Below are 20,477 nucleotides of genomic sequence, written 5' to 3'. Positions count from 1 at the left end.
CCGAGTACATTTACATGGACACCAATACTCTGCTTTTATGATTAAGATAATACTGATTAAGAGTCTCTCATGTAAGTAGTGATTTTTGATTACCTTAAAGGATCACGCGAGTCCTGAAATGCGGAGGTTTTTCTCTCCGTTCGCCATGAGGTTACAGATTCCATTAAAACATCCTGAATGAGAATATGCTGAATGAAAGTGAACTGCTGAACTGCAGTTAAAGTCTAAAGATTAAAAGTGAAACACCTGAAATTGCATGAAACTCATGAAAAGCAGGATAGCCTGATGATGCGACATTAATTGTCTTATATTGAAACTTTCCTTCTAAACACGCGTTGATGGTCTTATCCAAATTTCTTTGCACGTTAAACACACGCAGGGCCAGAGCAAGCTGTACTGGTGCTCTAGGCAAACGGCAATCACGCTGCCCTCAACCCGAAAGTGACCGGTTCGCATCTGAAAGTTTGGACCGGGGGGTTCGCTCACTATTCTGCTGCCTATGGCGGCCGCCTAGGTCACCTATGCACGCGCCGTCCCTGAACACACATCGGCCACACCAGGAAATAAAAAAAACTGCAGCTGCGTTATTTGCGTTTTTTTACGCGTTAAATATTTGTAATTAATCGCGTGCGTTAACACGCTAATTTTGACAGCCCTACTTTGTGATTCTGCTACATGTGTCGACATACAGAGGAACAAAATGTTGTGTCTCGCAAGACAACAGAGCTACATAAATCATAAATACAGCACAACACTGGACACAAGAGCTATTTTAAAAACCTATGCTTAACTAACATCTACTATATAAGATACTTAACTATACACGCAAGACTTAACTATAGACATAAGATACTTAACTATACACAAGACAGGCTATACAAGTACTTTTACATGAGGCAGGACAATGTTGTGCAGAATATTTTGCAAGAGAGGTATTAAAGGTGAGTATTGTGCAAAAAAGGTATTTACGGTTTAATATTGTGCAAGAGTTATTTCGGGTTGAAGCAAGGAGTGTAACATGATTGTGGTACATTTATAGTAAACATTGTTTTCCTTATTGAGTCCTTGTAAGATGGAGTTTAAAGAGCCCATATTATACATGAAATAGGGTCATATTTAGGTTTTAAGGGTCTCCAACAACAGTCTAATATGCATGCAAGGTCAAACAACACTTTGATGGTCTTATAATCTGCATTTATTTTTACCTAATTATCCCAGCGACTCCCATATGAATCGTTCAGTGATTCATTTGTTCCCAAACCCGTCCTCAGCGCGAAACTAATCTGCGCTGATTGGACTGATGACAGCCTGCTGCGATTGGTCGAAACTGACAGCCTTCAGCGCGAGACAAAGTGAAATGCCCAGCACGTAATCAACAATATAAAAGTAGTCACAGTGCATACACGCTTCATAGTGTAAGGTGTGGATTTTGGCTGCCTGTGGGTGAATGTAAATACAGACGATGCACTTAAAAAAACAGACGACAAACTATTTTATTGAGCAAAAACTCCAAGAACTGGCGAGGAGCACGTCACTCTCTACCTGCTCTTTTCACACAGATGCACACACAAACACCTCCTTCTCATCCTTGGAAGACACAGCACCAATAGAGGGGGAGACGTCCGCGACACCTCCCTCACCACCCGCGTCCTGAGTTATATCTGCGACACCCCACGTCCTCACTTTGCTAACGGGTCACTTTTGTTTTCACTTTCGGGTTGAGGGCGAGGTGATCGTCTTTAACCTAGAGCGGCAGTTCAGCTTGCTGAACCGGCCCTGCGCAACACACGCAACACACACACGCAACACACAAACACACAACCCTCACCGTTCGCCTAGACTAGAGCGCCAGTTCAGCTTGCTGGGTGCAATTTAGACAGCTCCCTTGAACCTGAGCTGAAATATTTTGAAACTTGACCGTTGCATGTGTGTAGGAACAGCTGACGATCCGTAAACAAAGCGGCACGCGTCGCGTTTTGAACGTGGCTTTACACGCGATACGAGAATAAAGAGTTAACCTGATACAGTACACACGGTTACAAGTAACAAAACACAACTAAATGCATCATTTGCAAGATAGAGTAAATGAGGCAACAGTTTTAATCGCACGTACTTACACTGGTGAAATGGGGGAAGAAACTGATTCATGATCCACTGATCCTTGTTCTGACAGTCTTTACTGATCCTTCCTTTTACAAACCGATGAAGTCTTCTTTGTAAGCATGTAGTTTCCAGAATGTTATAATGCTGAGCTTTCATCTTTGGGTAGGCTGTCGATAGTATCCATCTGCACAGCCTGACTTCATTCCACCGGTGTCTGTGTGTGTCTCTGTGTGTGTGTGTGCGTGTGTGTGTGCGTGTGTGTGTGTGTTTGTGTGTGTGTGGGGGGCTTTTTTCTGTGTTAGTGGGCGGGGCCGCAGGTTTCAAATCTCCCGGGTTTGCGCGTGCAACTACTTGTGTTTCGTAGCTGCGTCATCGCGAAACACCTAATGACTCGTTATCAAGACGACTCGTTTGAAGCACTATGAGTCGACTCTTTTATAGGTGAATCAATAGTTTTAAACACTGTACACTTACAGATTTAAGCCTTAGCTGGATATTTCACTTCACTTAGAGCTGTGTTACACACTACATGGAAGGGCATTTTCAAAAACCCATAATATGGGCTCTTCTACAGGTGGTTTGTCAAGCCCACTCATCTAAATGAAGCACAATTTGAAATGCACAATGTTTCCAAGGGACATGGAATGATTAGGAAAGTGTCTATAGTGCAAATGTGAAACCTGGTGCAAGAGTCAGAGATAAGAGGGTGTCTTTTCTACAGGTGGTTTGTTAAGCCCACTCGCAAGATACTAAGGAGAGTTTTTTTTTTTCTTGTGTGTGTGTGTGGTGTAGGACACTGAAGAGGCGCTGATGATGAACCTGAGGGACAGTCAGATCCTCAATCACAAACAAAACCTGGACTGGAACTGGATTTTGATCATCACTATACTGAAGGTAAAGACGTACATTCAGTTCTTAACAAATGTAAGTTTAGGTTTTTACTAGTTCACTCAGTCAACAGTATTCTATGCATATAGAATATTCCCTGCTTATGCACAGTATACATGTTATATGGCATATTTCGGAAAGTATGTGTAGTATGGTAGTGTGCAGTTATAAAAATGTCAATACAATTGCCTTAAAAGGGAACTATTGTACAAAAATCTCTTTTATATGGGTTTAAACACAATTGTGTGGCCACAGTCTGTGAATATAATCCAGCTTCTAATAGTAAAAATTTATTATTTGTATTTTTTTTTAAAGCCCCGCCCATTAGTGACCATTTCTCCCTTATTAGCATAGGACGTTAGTCTAGTTTTTGAGTCTGCCAATATGCTGACATGTAGGCATTCTTATTTGAATTTAAAGCGACAGTCACTAGGGCTGCTCGATTATGTGAAAAATCATAATCACGATTATTTTGGTCATAATTGTAATCACGATTATTCAAAATGATCTACGGTTGAAGTCAAAATGATTCGCCCCCCTGTGAATTTTTTTTTTATAAACATTTCCCAAATTATGTTTAACAGATTCAGGAATTTTTCATAGTATTTCCTAATATAATTTTTTTTCTGGAGAAAGTCTAATTTGTTTTATTTCGGCTATAATAAAAGCAGGTTTAAATATTTTGAAGCCTATTTTGAGGTCAATATTATTAGCCCCCTTAAGTAATATATATTTTTGATTGGCTGCAGAAGAAATTACCGTTATGCCTACTTGCCTAATTAAGCCTTTGCATCGCACTTTAATCTGAATACTAGTATCTTGAAAAATATCTAGTCAAATATTATTTACTGTCATCATGGCAAAGATAAAATAAATCAGTTATTAGAAATGAGTTATAAATATATTATGGTTAGAAATGTGTTGAAAAAAAATCTTCTTTCCATTAAACAGAAATTGGGGGGGAATGGGGGGCTCATAATTCAGGAGGGCTAATAATTCTGACTTCAACTGTATAAAACTGTATAAAAAATGAAACAAACTGTGCTTTAAGCATCTTCACTGTAAGGAAAATTTTTTAACTATAGTTACAAAAGTCCTTCAGTCATAAACAGTGCGGGATTTTCTCCTTTTGTTGTTTAATTAATGATAAAAAACAGTCGGCAGCAGGAATATTGCGCCCTGTCACTTTAAGAGCAGTGCTGTTCTGATTTATGGTTTCATTTTTACGTGTCTTTTGATACTCAACTTGTTTTTTTATTATACAAATGAGGGTTAATATGAATAATCACTAAACACTGCGTTTTCACACAAATTTGCATGTATGTAACAGCGCTCAAATGTTAGCGGGACATGAACGGTTTTAAAATTTCAGTGGCAATTGGTATTAAATTCAACTATTGTGACAACCCATAGGGCTGTGACAGTCACCGTGGCAGCTGACCACCTCGGTGACGCGGTTGTCTATTGCCATCGGCGGTAGTACGTGACGTCACGCACTTTAAAGCACAAATTACCGTTATTTTGCCAAGTATTACATTTCACTTAAACCAGACAGAGTCAATATGTTAGTTTTTCTGGCAAAGAACTTAAAATATGAATAGAAAACAAAAGATGGAGAGAGCCTACACTGTTTTTTTTTTAAACATCTGACTTGTATTGTTACTAGTAGGGTAATATTTTTGTACTACTTATAATTATTACTATTTATATTATAACTGATTAGTCAATTGCCATTTAGGTTATTTGTGAAGTTTTTAAAAATCAGCAATCAAGCAGTTAAAGTTATTTAATATTTAACTACAATATTCATAAGCAGTATTGTGTTGTTTTATTAACGAAAGTTCAAAAATAAACACGTACGTTTCTACGGATGTTTTATTAATTAATATTTAATTAAGTTATAAGTTATTCCTTAATTTTTACATAATGTAAATTAACTTAGGTAGGCTACTTTATTTGTTGGTGGTACAGGAGGAACATTTTTGCCAGTGAATAATGTTCTTACCACTTAAAAACATAAATAGGCTAGATAAATAAAATAACTTACGAAAAGGATGCATTAAAGAAAATGCATGCTCTTAATCATTCTTCATAATCTGATTCGTACATGCAATAAACCTATCTTGCGCCGACAAGAACAAGCTCTAAAACAAAGTCTAGAGAGAGAGGAGTTATTAATATGCAATTAATATTAGTTAATATTAATGATCATAAACACAAACTGCTTTCTATGATAAACGCCTTCACAGTGTCGTGTCTACGATCTTAACAGATAATCCATATTATCGCCGTCTTCCCAGCCAGGTTTTCATCTGTTTTATTTTTCTTCTCGCTAAAAACAATAAAGTATGGCTATAGCAGGCCCGGCGCCAGAATTTCATAACTGAGGGGACATCTTAATGCCATATAGGGGCACTTGATGATTTCGGTCCCTCTTTTTAATTTCATTTAGGCTATTTAGTCACTTATTTATTACTTTGCATTACTGCCTAAGTCACTGACTTAAGGCAGAAATATACTTTTTATTGTAACAATAGTATGCAGTTTCGGTATTAGGTACTGATTTCATAAATGAAGGTGTTACATGTTTAAGTTTTTAAGATATTAAATGGATGAAATGTAACAATCAGTGAGTCTCTAATGATGCTGGATGAAAAAGGAAAAGACACAACTGCTGGTTAAGTGCAACAAAAAGTAAATATTTATTTAACAGAGAATGTCAAGCAATGAATATAGGAAATGTAATTTAAATGTAATTTTAAATAATCTAAATAAACAAAGAAAACAGGAGTGTTGCCAAAACAAAGAAATAAATATAACAAAATTATCTAACTAAACCTCAACCCACTAAACTAACTAACCAAAGAAAAATGCAGAAACAAAACCGTAATCTTCAGCACGTAGCTTAACTAAACTTCATAACTACTTCAAAACATAATTACACATGTGGCCAACACCTCCATAAACTAACTAACAAATAAAGATACTAAGCTGCTCACATTACTAGAGTTCTCGTAAAGTACACACTGTTGGCCATTAGCAAAACAAGAGCTATTAATCCAATTCTCATAAAGATCGTTCAGCTTCTTAATAGATACTAAATTGAGCTGCACAAGTTTATCTCATAAATCAGTCACTTAATAGAGAGAAAACTAGAGCACAGCAACCAAACTAAGCAAACACAAGTGAACAGGCCAGTCGTCAGAATTGAGGAAACTGGCTGTGAGCCAAGCGCTCCTGAAAAACAGCACAAGCGCACGGCTTTTATACTGTGCGGACCAGCTCCTAATTGGTGCGCCGATTGAGTCACGATGGTGATTGACAGCCCCTTCGACCAATGGTTGCACACTTAAAACAGGACAGGATACACAGCGGAAAAGAGAAGAGCACACAAAACAGAAAACAAACAACAAAATATATGTGAAACGTAACAAAGGTTATGCAACGATACCGTTTATTAACGCAGACGGATCATGGCTTAAGTGCCAGACCAGTGGTTTAAATTATATTTTTTTACTCTCCTTATTTCTTTCCGCTTTATATCAAAAAACGTAAATGTTTAAAGTTTTGTATTGTGTATTTTTTTTTAAAGATTATCATTCAGCCTACCTGCAGCGCATTTGAGAGATTAATGCGGCAAATCCCCTTTACTCATGCACTATACCTATTTCATTTATGATACTGTAAAGTTGGCTTCGCAGGCTGATCATCTTTTAACTCTAAAGGCATTTTTAAGTGTCCTAACTTGAGACTGCTGCTGCATAATGGGATGTTTCTTATTACAACTGTTGTCAAAATGAAAGCAAACATTAAAAAGGTTTTTGTATTTTATCAATTGTATAGCTTAGTTTTAATAATATTAATAATAATGAATATAATAAATTATAATATTAATTATAGTGTAGACTACTGTGGGACTGTGCAGTGTCCAACAAAACATTTTTATTAGCTTACTCTAATATTAGACCTAATCCCTAACTGAAAAACGAATGTGAAAATGACAGGCAGTTGCGTCTCTGCTGAAATTAATTTGACAAAAAATTTCTTTTGCATTTTTTTCCCCCCCTTTAGAGATCAAGAGAGTTGTATTTAATGAATTAGTTGACCAAAACATGAAATGAATGTCCAGTTCTTTCCTGTGTGAGTTTAGTACGTCTCCACCGCCGAGTGAGTGTTTTAAAGGCTGCTGGCACACCCTGACCTGACGCGGGGACCAGATCTCTGCAATATTGCTTTAATTTCACAATTTTCATAATTTCTTTGCGTTTTCATATTGTAAAATATCTAAATTTGTGTTCTGAAAGTAGTAGAAATGACGGGAGTGTTAGTAATTAAAGACAGAAAGAACTTTCCCTTATGTGTGAATTCTGTCACAGATTATTTTAGTATGATTGCCCACTACCCCCCACCCTCCAAAACACCACCATCGCAACACCGGTGGTTGTTGGTGACTTACCACCGCAGATGTAAAAAATTGCCACCATCACAGCCCTAATAACCCTACTCTATTGTTAATCCCAACCCGAAACAAGAAAAATAAATATATTAAATAAAATAATTAAATAGCAGTTGTTATTATATTTCACCATACACTGTTGTTGTTTATTTCTAGTGGCCAAACGTGAACCTCAAAAACATCAAGGATGAGCAGATGCACAAGTAAGAGCAGCGTGTGTTGTGACCTGTCCTGACATCAGACATGTGCTGCATTTTCTTGCTAAGCACTAACTACAAGCTGCATCCCTAATATTTGTTCATGTGTAGGTTTGTGAGGAGGTTGCTGTATTTCTATAAGCCCAGCAGTAAGCTGTATTCTGCTCTGGAGCTGGATCACGCCAAAGCCAGACAGCTCACGGTCGCAGGCTGCCAGTTCAACCAGTTCCTCCTGGATTCAGAAGAGGTGAGAAAGAGGAATTAACAGCCCTAATAGAGGATATACTATATTTAATGACTAATACACTTAATAGAGGAAACACTATATCAACAGTTTGTGCTGGGCAACATGATTAATCGCATCCAATAATCGCATCCAGTCATGATTAATCGCATCCATATATATATATATATATATATATATATATATATATATATATATATATATATATATATATATATACACATATATATATATATATATATACACACATATATATATATATACACACACACACTCACAGGCCACTTTATTAGGTACAACTGTCCAACTGCTCATTAACGCAAATTTCTAATCAGCACATGGCAGAAACCGAGCATCAGAATGAGAAAGCAAGGTGATTAAAGTGACTTTGAATGAGGCATGGTTGTTGGTGCCAGATGGGCTGGTCTGAGTATTTCAGAAACTACTGATTTACTGGGTTTTTTACGCACAACCATCTCTAGGGTTTACAGAGAATGGTCCGAAAAAGAGAAAATATTCACTGAGCGGCAGTTCTGTGGGCGCAAATGCCTTGTTGATGCCAGAGGTCAGAGGAGAATGGCCAGACTGGTTCCAGCTGATAGAAAGGCAACAGTAACTCAAAAAACCACTCGTTACAACCGAGGTCTGCAGAAGAGCATCTCTGAACTCACAACACGTCCAACCTTGAGGCGGATAGGCTACAGCAGCAGAAGACCACACCGGGTGCCACTCCTGTCAGCTAAGAACAGGAAACTGAGGCTACAATTCACACAGGCTCACCAAAACTGGACATTAGAAGATTGGAAAAACGTTGCCTGGTCTGATGAGTCTAGATTTCTGCTGCGACAATCGGGTGGTCGGGTCAGAATTTGGCATCAACAACATGAAAGCATGGATCCATCCTGCCTTGTATCAACGGTTCATGCTGGTGGTGGTGGGGTAATGGTGTGGGGGATATGTTCTTGGCACACTTTGGGTCCATTAGTACCAATTAAGCATCAAGTCAAAGTGGCCAGTGAGTATGTATATATATATATATATATATATATATATATATATATATATATTCCTCTGATGTGAGTTTTTCACAGACCTCAACAGTGTACAAATCTTGATGGTTCTGTGGGTCCGTCTATACGATCTGATCTTTATTTTATATTTTCTGTTGGATTCGAGTCAGGTGATTGGCTGGTTTGTTACCAACATCTGGTGAAAATTTCAAGTCAACAGCACCTAAATGGTGGCGTGTTTATAATTATTTTCCCCACTGTATAGACACAAATAGGCAAGTAAATGATGAGATCATTGTAACTACACTGGTTGACTGTGTTGTGTTTTTGTAGGACGGTCAGGCGTATTTGGAGGAGCTGGTGAAGGATATCGTCCAGTGGCTCACATCGTCTTCTGGGCTCAAACCAGAGCGCAGTCTCCATAGCAATGGCCTCCTCAGCACCCTTAATCAGCACTACTTCCTGTTTCTGGGCACTCTTTCTGCACAGCCACACGGAGTCAAGATGCTGGAGAAGTGTGGTGTATTTCAGTGGTGAGAGAACACACACACATTATTACGTAAAGTATAATAGTAATAATAATAAAATATATCCAGTATTGAATTCAACAAATTTTATTAAAGTTCTTTTAATATGACTTTATTATCAATTTTTAAAAATTACACTGACATTTTAGCGTAAGAAAATGACTTTCATGGTGCTACATATGTTGGGGTATGAATTACAAAGGCGCTTCATTTAAAGTCAGTGGTGCTTTAAAAAGTCCTTGAATCTGCTGTTCATGAAAGCGTGGGAACCCTGAAACCCTGAATGTTAATCTGTAGATCTGGATTTTTTTTGCTCAGTCTGTTGAACTTGTGCTCAATGAAGAACCAGGATCATCTGCTGAAGCTCACGGTCTCCACTCTGGACTACAGCAGAGACGGACTCGCTCGAGTCATTCTGTCCAAGATCCTAACGGCCGCCACTGATGTAAGATCACACCGCTGCCATTTCTCTCTTTACTAAAACCATATAAACATGTTCATTACCAACCAAATAAAAAACAATTACATTTTATTTAAGCTTGTTGCTCTGGATGCTTAGTATGAGGTAATAACGTTAATAAAACTCAATATTATTCATTCATTCAATCATTTTCCTTCAGCTTGAGCCTCCGGCAGATTACACGATTTAGGCACGATTTTCTTGACGTAGGGTGTCGCGGGGATTCTTAAGCGACGAATGGGCGTCGTGACACAAGATTCAATCGTTTCTTCTCGTGTAATGTGCCATAGTTCACGACAACCGATACCATGTCTGCGACGCCTCACGACACCATCGCAGAACGTCTAGCATGTTTAATTTTCCCCCCCATCTTCACGACGAGTTCTGTCAAGTGGATGACACTGCATGGGAGCTTATAATTACTCGGTTATAGCAGTGGGAGCTGCTGTTAATGCACTTGTCAGGTAATCAAAAAATAGGCTGCATGCATATTTATAGCTTACTTATGGGTGGGTCACCGGTGGATAAAATCTATAAGCTTTAACTACATTTTCTAAAATATTAAGGTGTTTATTGCGGAAAATGTTAAAGCGGACTTGTTTTGAAGCGCATCACCTCAAATGTTATTCATTATTCTTGTTTATTGAAAACTGATGAACAAAAGATACATAAAAAAATAATTAAAAAGTTATAGCAAACGAAATTAGTTTCAAAAAGATGGTTTTTCCTAGAAAAATATACGAATTATATTTTTATTTGTATCTCTACTTCTCTACTATACGAGTGGATGATTTATTTCGCTCTGCGGAAATTAAGGATTTAATGAATGCTTCACTGTAATTGTATCACAAATCTCAGTTATATATTTGCACATTTTTAAAAATGTCATTGTATTAAAGATTATGTCTGAGCATAAGATTTTTCCTTGCTGCTTATGTGCTTTCAATAATCCGTCTCTCTCGTGGCAAGTTCAGGCGAGTAATCCCCATAGAAGAAGCCCATGACAGGAAAATATCCATTTAGAGTTCAAAGAAAATATCTTAATATTAAAAAGTATGTAGCGTAGCCAGAAAAGAAACTCTGTGTGTGCATCAGAAAAACTGGGTGAGCCTCATGTATTGTCAAAATATGTGCAAAAAAACACAGACTCTGTGTTCTAACGTTATACAGAACAGACTGGGCTGTAAATCATACGTGCCCCTTGATCACTCACATGATAGCCTACTTATTTCCTGATAGCACACGCAATCTAAAGTCTTTCTCTGTATCCGAGACGTTTGAACTTATTTGAATGCACTAAGGCCAATTTAGTTCATCCAGTTTACCTATACCACACGTCTTTAGACTGTGGGGGAAACCGTAGCAACCAGAGGAAACCCACGCCAACATGGGGAGATCATGCAAACTCCACACAGAAATGCCACCTGACCCAGCCAGGATTAGAACCAGTGACCTTCTTGCAGTGAGGCGTCAGTGACATTTAAAGGCTTAACTAGATTGATTAGGTTAACTAGGCAAGTCATTGGACAACAGTGGTTTGCTCTGTAGCCAATCAGAAAACAAAATTAAGGGGGCTAATAATATTGACTAGCAGTTTTTAATTTAAATATTTTTAGAATCCACCAAAACTGAAACAAAATAAAACTTTCTCCAAAAGAAAAATATAATAGGAAATACTTTAAAAATGTTAAACTGCATTAGGGCTGAAACTTATATTTGAATTATTCGATTTAATCGATCACAAAAAAATTTATTTGTAGCAATCAACACTTAATCAACATCAAAAAAAGTGACTCATCGCTTCCTGCCTGTATAACATTTGTACGATTTGCTCATTATATTTATTTTAATTAAGCAATATGCTACTTGTTATTTTATTCTGTAATTGTATTCTAAGTTAATGCAATTTTCATTTCACCAGAAATGACATGGTTTCAATTCTGAATATAGTGCAGTAGCTGCAAATTGAATTGAATGCAATAACGTTTATTGCAGTATATAATTATATGTGTGTGGGATTGGCTTTTAGGCACTTTTTATCGCTCTGTTACATTTTAGTCACAAAATCTTCACAGAAAATGAAAAAATTGTATCCCATAAATCGGTCTATTACAGTGTTAGATTAATTGATTATTGAAATAATCAGTAGCTGCAGTCATAAACGCCACTTATTTTAAAATATTAAAGTATACAGTGCTCAGCTTATATAAGTACACCCTCCACAAATCTCTCATTTAAATTCATATTTTTATAGGATGCTTTACAATATTATATTTGTGCATATGCATTAGATTAGTCAGTACTGAAGCCGAATCTTGAGCTATTCTAACAAAATAACTTACAGTAATGCTTCAAAAATTAGTAGGCCTAATTTATATGTTAAGGAAAAATGGTAAATAAAATTTTCAAAAATAGCAAAAATCAAGAGAAACAAAACATATTTGCAATATATTGGCATGAATTTAAATGTATTTTCTTTCCATTTCTACAGATGATGTGTGACTAAAATATTATTTTAATAAATATATGTGTTTAATACATCTGTTTTATTCAAATTCACCAATATATATTACCCATGTTCACTGAGAAATTGATAAAAATATCCATTTTAAAAGTGGGAGTGTGCTCATTTATTCTGAGCACTCTATATATATATTTAAAGAGAGAGTGACCGAAACAAATTAACAAAGTTCATTAACAAAACAAATGAGATATTAGATAGATAGATAGATAGATAGATAGATAGATAGATGGATGGATGGATGGATGGATGGATGGATGGATAGATAGATAGATAGATAGAGCAATGATGGATGGATGGATGGATAGATAGATAGATAGATAGATAGATAGATAGATAGATAGATAGATAGATAGATAGATAGATAGATAGATAGATAGATAGATAGATAGATAGATAGATAGATAGAACTATGATGGATGGATGGATGGATGGATGGATGGATAGATAGATAGATAGAGCAATGATGGATGGATGGATAGATAGATAGATGGATGGATGGATGGATGGATGGATGGATGGATGGATGGATGGATAGATAGATAGAGCAATGATGGATGGATGGATGGATAGATAGATAGATAGATAGATAGATAGATAGATAGATAGATAGATAGATAGATAGATAGATAGATAGATAGATAGATAGATAGATAGATAGAACTATGATGGATGGATGGATGGATGGATGGATGGATGGATGGATGGATAGATAGATAGATAGAGCAATGATGGATAGATAGATAGATAGATAGATAGATAGATAGATAGATAGATAGATAGATAGATAGATAGATAGATAGATAGATAGAGCACTGATGGATGGATGGATAGATAGAGCAATGATAGATAGATAGATAGATAGATAGATAGATAGATAGATAGATAGATAGATAGATAGATAGATAGATAGATAGATAGAGCAATGATGGATGGATGGAAAGAGCAATGATTGATGGATGGATGGATGGATAGAGCAATGATGGATGGATGGATAGAGCAATGATGGATGGATGGATGGATGGATAGAGCAATGATGGATGGATGGATGGATAGAGCAATGATGGATGGATGGATAGAGCAATGATTGATGGATGGATGGATGGATAGAAAGAAAGAAAGAAAGAAAGAAAGAAAGAAAGAAAGAAAGAACTGAATTCTATACTCTACGTTTTTTTTCAAGTGGATTTTGGCAGTATATTTGATGACAGACTCAACCTGAGATTGATTGTGTGTGTTGTTGGTCCTGCTTCAGAACTGCCGCCTGTACGCCACCAAACACCTGCGTGTGCTTCTGCGTGCCAATGTTGAGTTCTTCAGTAACTGGGGGATGGAGCTGCTGGTCACACAGCTGCACGACCACAACAAAACCATCTCAATGGAGGCGCTCGACATCCTGGACGAGGCCTGCGAAGACAAGGTGATTTATGATCTGTTAAAGTACACATGAAATCAAAACTAACCATATTGATTTTGTCAGCACACATTGCTAGTTTTGTGTTAAACAATATATATGTGCAACTCATTAAGTAAAAACCATAGTTTGCCTTTATAATCTTTAATTTAAATCCATAAATGCACTTCCTGTTTGTTTTCAGTTAAATTTTCAGATTAGGTCTGTCTGAGGCATTGGGCGTGGCTAACATACTTAACAATGCCCCTCCAACTGTCAGTATTGACAACAAACAGAAATGGTGAGGTGGGGGAGGACGAGGAGGAGGAGGACGAGTCTGTTATGTTGTAATAACTCTCCCCAAACCAATTTCCGGATGTTTTTGAATGAAATGCCTACTTTACTACATCCAGTCAGCTCGCAGTAGATAAAACAAGCCACGCCCACTGTTTTCACATTTAATATTCTGTTTCTCTAGGAACTACGTAACAATACAAAAAAAATACAAAAACGATTGTTTCATGTGAACTCTAAGCAATAATAAATTAAGTGTGTGTGTGTGTGTGCTTGTTTTATGAAATGTTATTAATTATTATTATTAATTCAGGCCAATCTGCACGCTCTGATCCACATGAAACCAGCTCTGTCTCATCTGGGGGATAAAGGCCTTCTGCTGCTGCTGAGGTAAAACAGCCTTGGCTTTCTGTTATACTGTGGGCTTTTTGTAGAAATGTCTTTCTTAAATATAAATCTGCTCAGCTTTCAACCAATTGCACCTGTGTTTGAAAAGATGATTAATAAATGATGAAATATATTTATTATTTAATATAAATGAACTAAATTCAAATTAAAATTTCAGATGGGTTAAATGTCAGTATCTTGGAGAGATTTGATTTTGGTTATTAAATTTCTGGCCAAAAACTAAAACATCAAATAAATTGTAAAGTTAAATATATTCCAAATTTTTATTGAATATTTACAATTTTATTTAACGTCATATTATTTTATTTATTTTAGTATTTAGTATGTTTTTCATCTTTATTTTAATTAAGTTAATTAATTTTATAATTTTGTTCAATTCTACTGTTATTTACATTTTAATTTAGATGCGTTTTAGTTTAGACATTTAAGCTAAAATAAAATATATCATATGTGTAAAACTTGACGAAATGTTTTAATTTAGATTTATTTGTTTCAGTTTTCCAGAACGGATAAAAGCTCTAATAAAATATAAGTATTGAATATGAGTATAATATAAATGTTGCTTTGATAATTAGCAGACATATTTTAATTTAATCTAATAAATAGTTTTTAGTTCATAAGCTTTAAAGTATTCTGATAGCTTTTTTTGGTGTTCTTATGCAATTTAAGATTTAAATAAAGTATATTTAATATGCGAAGACTTCTTACTGATGCTTTAATAATCTACATTTCACTAATGTTTAAAAATACAAATTATACAAAGAAAACAAACAGATTTTGTTAAATGTCCAAATGTGGATTTTGGGCCCCATCATACACCCGGCGCAATGCGACGCAAGATGCGACACAAATTGTTGCTAGTTTCAGCTTGCCGCAAGAGTCGTTTAGACATTTTGTGCCACGCTGTTTAAATAGCAAATGCATTTGCGCTCATATGTGCGCCCATAGGCGTTCTGGTCTAAAAAAAGAGGCGTGTTGAGGCGCATTGCTGGCGCGTTGCTATTTTGAGAAACTTTAATAGACTGTTCAATAGACCAGATCAAATCAGGTCTATAGTCCAGCGCAGAGCGTGTTAGTTTTGCGCCTCACTTACACATTGCTTAATACAAACAGGATGTACAGCAAAACGCAAATATCTTTACATATGAAAAAGAATTAAAGGATTAAAATATTACAAAAAATATTATTTTCTAGCCTACATAAATATAAAAACCATACTTTCATGCCTTCTTCATCTCAGGGGTCTTTTTCAGTTTATTCATGACAAGTTGCTTTTGTATAATGTTATCATTATTAGCAGTATTATTTATTATATGCATGTTTATATTTGTTTTATTAAAAACAAGCTAAAATGTGCCCACCTAGAAATTAGAACTGAATTTAGAAATAGTTTTGAAACAAATCTTTGTGCTTAATAAATAAAAATAATTATTTATAGGCTAATGGATGTCTGTGCGTACAACACATTTCCCTATCCACGAGAGTGAAAGTGAAAGTAAATAATGAGGAGGCTCATCTCTCCATCTCGCGCTGTAGATGCTCTGTTTAACTGTTTTCTCTCTAGTGAAGGGTTCAGTTTTTCCACTTACAAAGTCTGTCATGTAAATAGCAAATACACAATGGTGCGACACAACAGACTCTTAAAGGGAATGGGAGATGAGGCTCTGATTGGTTTATTTTCAAAACACACCTATAACTTATTAAGAGAATAAGCTCAACCCTGTAAGACCATGCGCCACGGATTTTTCCGTCCTTAAAATAGCAAAAGTGGATTCCGACATGCCCTTAATGCGTTTGCGCCCTGCACTTTGCGCCCTGCGCATGGATCGTCAAAGTAGAGCCCTTTATCTTATTAAAGCGATTCCTCTATAATTTGCTTATTTAATAAATGTGCATTTATTAGGTTTATTTATATGCATTTAATTATATATTTAACAGTCATATGTAAAGACAAAATTATGAATCTTTTAACTGTGTAAAATTCTTCAGGTTTCAATTTGAAATCCACTTCTGAATGAACAACTGTAAATATGCTAAATGTCCTAGCCCTCATTTAAATACATTTACCCATTTCATTTATTCATTTATATACATATTCCCATTTCCACACGGACTGCTGATTCACTAGTATCATTCAAACATTTGATCTCTTCTGCACCTGAACCCCTGTGCACAAAATTACGACTCAACAACCCCAAAGCACTATTAATTCTGAGTGTGCCTCACACAGGTGAGTGGGCTTGACAAACCACTTGTAGAAAACACACTCTTTTATTTCTTTGATACTTTAACCGACACTTGCACCGGTTTTGCACATTTGCATCAGACACTTTCCTACAATCACTCCATATCTCTTAAACAAAAGTAAAAAATTATGAAGTGTGCCTCACACAGGTGAGTGGGCTTGACAAACCACCCGTAGAAACACTCTGCCATCTCAAACAAAATCGCCTTCCTTACTCTAGCACTTAATTCTGTAAAAACTAATAGTTCCCTGTGTAAAATTAGCCCTTCTTGTGTCTCTATCTGTCAAGTGCATCTCTAAATCAGATAAATTGTTTGTAAGTCCTTTTTCTCTCTCATATATCTGCAGATTTCTGTCCATCCCGAAAGGCTTCTCCTACCTCAACGAAAGAGGCTACGTCAGCAAACAGCTGGAGAAATGGCTCAAGGTGAAATATCAAACTTTTGACCTCTCTCTGTTTTTCTTTCTCTTGACTACAGCTGTTGTAAACTGTGTGTGTTTTTGCAGGAGTATAATCTGAAATATGTGGACTTGATTGAAGAGCAGTTAAATGAAGCTCTTACAACATATCGCAAACCTGTCGACGGAGACAACTACGTCAGGCGCAGCAACCAAAGGTCTAATCACAGCTCATCTTCATGCTCATCAGTTTTAAATATGTTTGCTAATTGCTATAACTGTTGCACAAATGACAGGTTGGTTTCTGGGGCTCATTTATTTTTGTTATTGTTACTAAATGTACTATTATTTAATTTATTAATAATTTGGTAGTTAAATCAAAGCTCAAAAAATTTACAATTTACAAACATTCTTTAAAAACAAGATGTACCTTTATTTTACATTTATTTTGCCAAGTTAAATAAATCTCAAATAAAGCATAAGCTTGTATTATTATGTAAAATAAATCAAATGTATTTGTTTGTCACTTTGAAGTATAATTTACAAGCATCATTAAAACAGACGTACAGGAATTGCTTTAATATTTATTCGATATTTAATTAAATTATTATTACCTAAAATTATTTAACTTGTTTTCGTAAATAAAATAAAGTAAAATATACATCATATGTAAAACATTCAAAATTCATAATTTGAATAAATACAATTCATGATACAATATAAATAATGCAGTAAAAATACTTAAATAAAATTTAAATTTAATATATTATAATGTATAATAATTGAATAATTATTTAAATATTTAAACATAATAAAATGGCCACAACAGAATTATTCAAATTTAAATAAAATATGAAATCCACAATTCTAATAATCAATAATTAAATAAAGACTTATTTAAAAGTAGTAATAACTGCTTTAATAGCATGTAAATAATACTAAAAAATAATATTAATATGTATACCGATGAAAAGATATATACCTTTTCATTTTGTATCTCATATTTTAGGTTACAGAGGCCAAATGTGTTTCTCCCGGTGCATTTATACGGGCAACTGGTCCATGATAAAACTGGCTGTCTGCTTCTGGAAGCTCAGGTATCTGATAATGCTGCTCACATAGACTGTAAAATGCTGTGTGTTTTGTGCAGTTCATTGTTGATTTCGATGTGTGTTTGTTAGGGAGTTATCCCAGACCTGAGCTACACAGTGCGATCTCCAGTGCTGGATAAATGGGAAGGTGTTAAACAGCTGAAAGCAGCGCTCTGGGCTCTGGTCAGTGGTGCTTTTTACTCTGTGTTTATTTGTATGCATTGATATTAATATTAGTCATTTTGAATGTTTCAGGGCAACATTGGCAGCTCAAACTGGGGTCTAAACCTCCTCCAGGAGGAAAACGTGATTCCTGATATTATTGCTCTGGCTCAGCACTGTGAGGTTTTGTCCATACGTGGGTAAGTCTGTCTTTTATTGAAATATATGTGGTTATAAGTTAATGATTGTGGATGGCATCAAAAAAAACATGCAATTTAGGGTTAGCAAGATTTATATTTTTATTTTTTTATTATTCAACATAGTTGCATTAGTTACCGTAAAGATCATTTATTTGTATTGTATTTTTAATATTACATTTTTATTATTTATTTATTATATATTTATTTAAATATATCTATTTAAATTGTTCTATTTCAGGTTTCTAAACTACCATTAAATTGTTTACATTTTATATATATATATATTATATATTTTATATATTATATATATCTCTATATATCTATATCTATATATATATATATATATATATATATATATATATATATATATATATATATATATATATATATATTTTGCTGATTGCAAATTGCGTTTTATATATATATAATATTTATTTATATATAACAGGTCTTAATTTTCCCCTGTAAAAGTAAAGCTACCCAATCAAACCGATATCCATCCAATCACCAACAATCCATCTCAATAAAAATGTTTTTTTTTATTTTTATTGCAAACAGATCCAATTTACAATAGCTGTTTGACTTTTTTACAGCAATTTCTTTTCATTAAATTCCCTAATCAGTGAAAGAAAACTAAAAATAATATAATTTGTCATGATAATCACAGATAAACATCCACTTCTTTCTGCGATCATTGTTTTGAAGACCCCCTGTCTGACATTTTCTCTAAAATATTTGTATGAAATGCTCATTTAAACATTTATTTATTTATTAACCTTTATTATTTATATATATATATATATATATATATATATATATATATATATATATATATATATATATAATTTAATATAATATATATTTATTATCATTTATTTATATAATAATAGTATTATTATTACTATTATTTTCTATTATCAGCATTTTATAAAAAAATATATAATTTTATTCAAATTTAATTATAAATATATATGTATATAAAGCTAAAACTATATAATAAAGTTTTATATATATTTATTTTTTAAATACACGGATTCAAAGAGAACCACAGGTCAACAGGGAGATTGCAAAAGATCAGCTACTGGACTGACTGAATATCTACTGTTAAAAATCTACTACTCAAAAATATACAGACAAATGTAAAACACAGTAAAACAGCCTAAATCTGTTAAAACGCGTCGATCTGATGGCGGTTGAGTTTGCAGCTGGATAATATTGGGAGATCACTGACCGGAACAGTGAACAGCTCCACCAGAGCACATCTGAAGCTCATATGCAAGTTTATTTTACATTCTATGGCAGGAACACCACTGAGCCTCGCTGGATCCTCCTGTATGGGTGCACATCCGTTATAAAACACTCACAGGACATTAATCTGAACAACTGGATATATTAAATAGTTCACACAAAAATACACAAAGAGAGACTTTCATTTTCACTACACGCATATTTTGTGAATGAACAGACTGACGTGTACTAGCTGCAGATGCGATCATAACGCTGTTTTTGCTCCTAGTTTGAAGTAATCAATCAGAGAACAGGAGAAAGGGCATTACTTCAATCAATTTAATACAGCATATTAATCATGAAATCCAAAAATTATAGTATAATATTAAGAGTTATTTTTATCTCGAGGCCCACCTGCAGGATCGCTGAGGCTCACTAGTGGGCTGCGGCCCATCGGTTGGGAATCCCTGCTTTACATGATACATTATACTCAGTCAATTTGGACCAAAAGTAAACAAATGTATATTTTTGATTATTTATGCCATTGTCTCCATAATAAATAAACTTTAAGCACTTTTTAAACTTGTCATTAATAAAAAGAAAAAGAAAGATTGTTGTAAAAAGTGTATACAACTCGAGTTTTGACACATTA

At 34.9% G+C, this 20,477-nt stretch overlaps 1 protein-coding gene across 1 annotated transcript in view; it reads left to right on the top strand.

Annotated features, from left to right (window-relative positions):
• The window catches only part of rictora (RPTOR independent companion of MTOR, complex 2 a), an 81,380-nt gene that overhangs the window by 33,429 nt on the left and 27,474 nt on the right, over nucleotides 1-20,477 (top strand). Inside the window, exons 18-29 of the mRNA XM_056457330.1 lie at nucleotides 2,896-2,997; nucleotides 7,604-7,650; nucleotides 7,756-7,891; nucleotides 9,232-9,431; nucleotides 9,744-9,870; nucleotides 13,662-13,826; nucleotides 14,407-14,483; nucleotides 17,095-17,173; nucleotides 17,254-17,363; nucleotides 18,155-18,242; nucleotides 18,327-18,419; nucleotides 18,492-18,598. Coding sequence (XP_056313305.1) covers nucleotides 2,896-2,997; nucleotides 7,604-7,650; nucleotides 7,756-7,891; nucleotides 9,232-9,431; nucleotides 9,744-9,870; nucleotides 13,662-13,826; nucleotides 14,407-14,483; nucleotides 17,095-17,173; nucleotides 17,254-17,363; nucleotides 18,155-18,242; nucleotides 18,327-18,419; nucleotides 18,492-18,598 — 1,331 coding nt within the window. The remainder of the gene's footprint in view (nucleotides 1-2,895; nucleotides 2,998-7,603; nucleotides 7,651-7,755; nucleotides 7,892-9,231; nucleotides 9,432-9,743; nucleotides 9,871-13,661; nucleotides 13,827-14,406; nucleotides 14,484-17,094; nucleotides 17,174-17,253; nucleotides 17,364-18,154; nucleotides 18,243-18,326; nucleotides 18,420-18,491; nucleotides 18,599-20,477) is intronic.

Source organism: Danio aesculapii, chromosome 5, assembly GCF_903798145.1.
Source record: "Danio aesculapii chromosome 5, fDanAes4.1, whole genome shotgun sequence".
In the NCBI taxonomy this organism is placed as follows: Eukaryota; Metazoa; Chordata; class Actinopteri; order Cypriniformes; family Danionidae; genus Danio; species Danio aesculapii.
The sequence above is the reverse complement of the archived record's forward strand: the minus strand, read 5'-3'. Positions and strand labels throughout refer to the sequence as shown.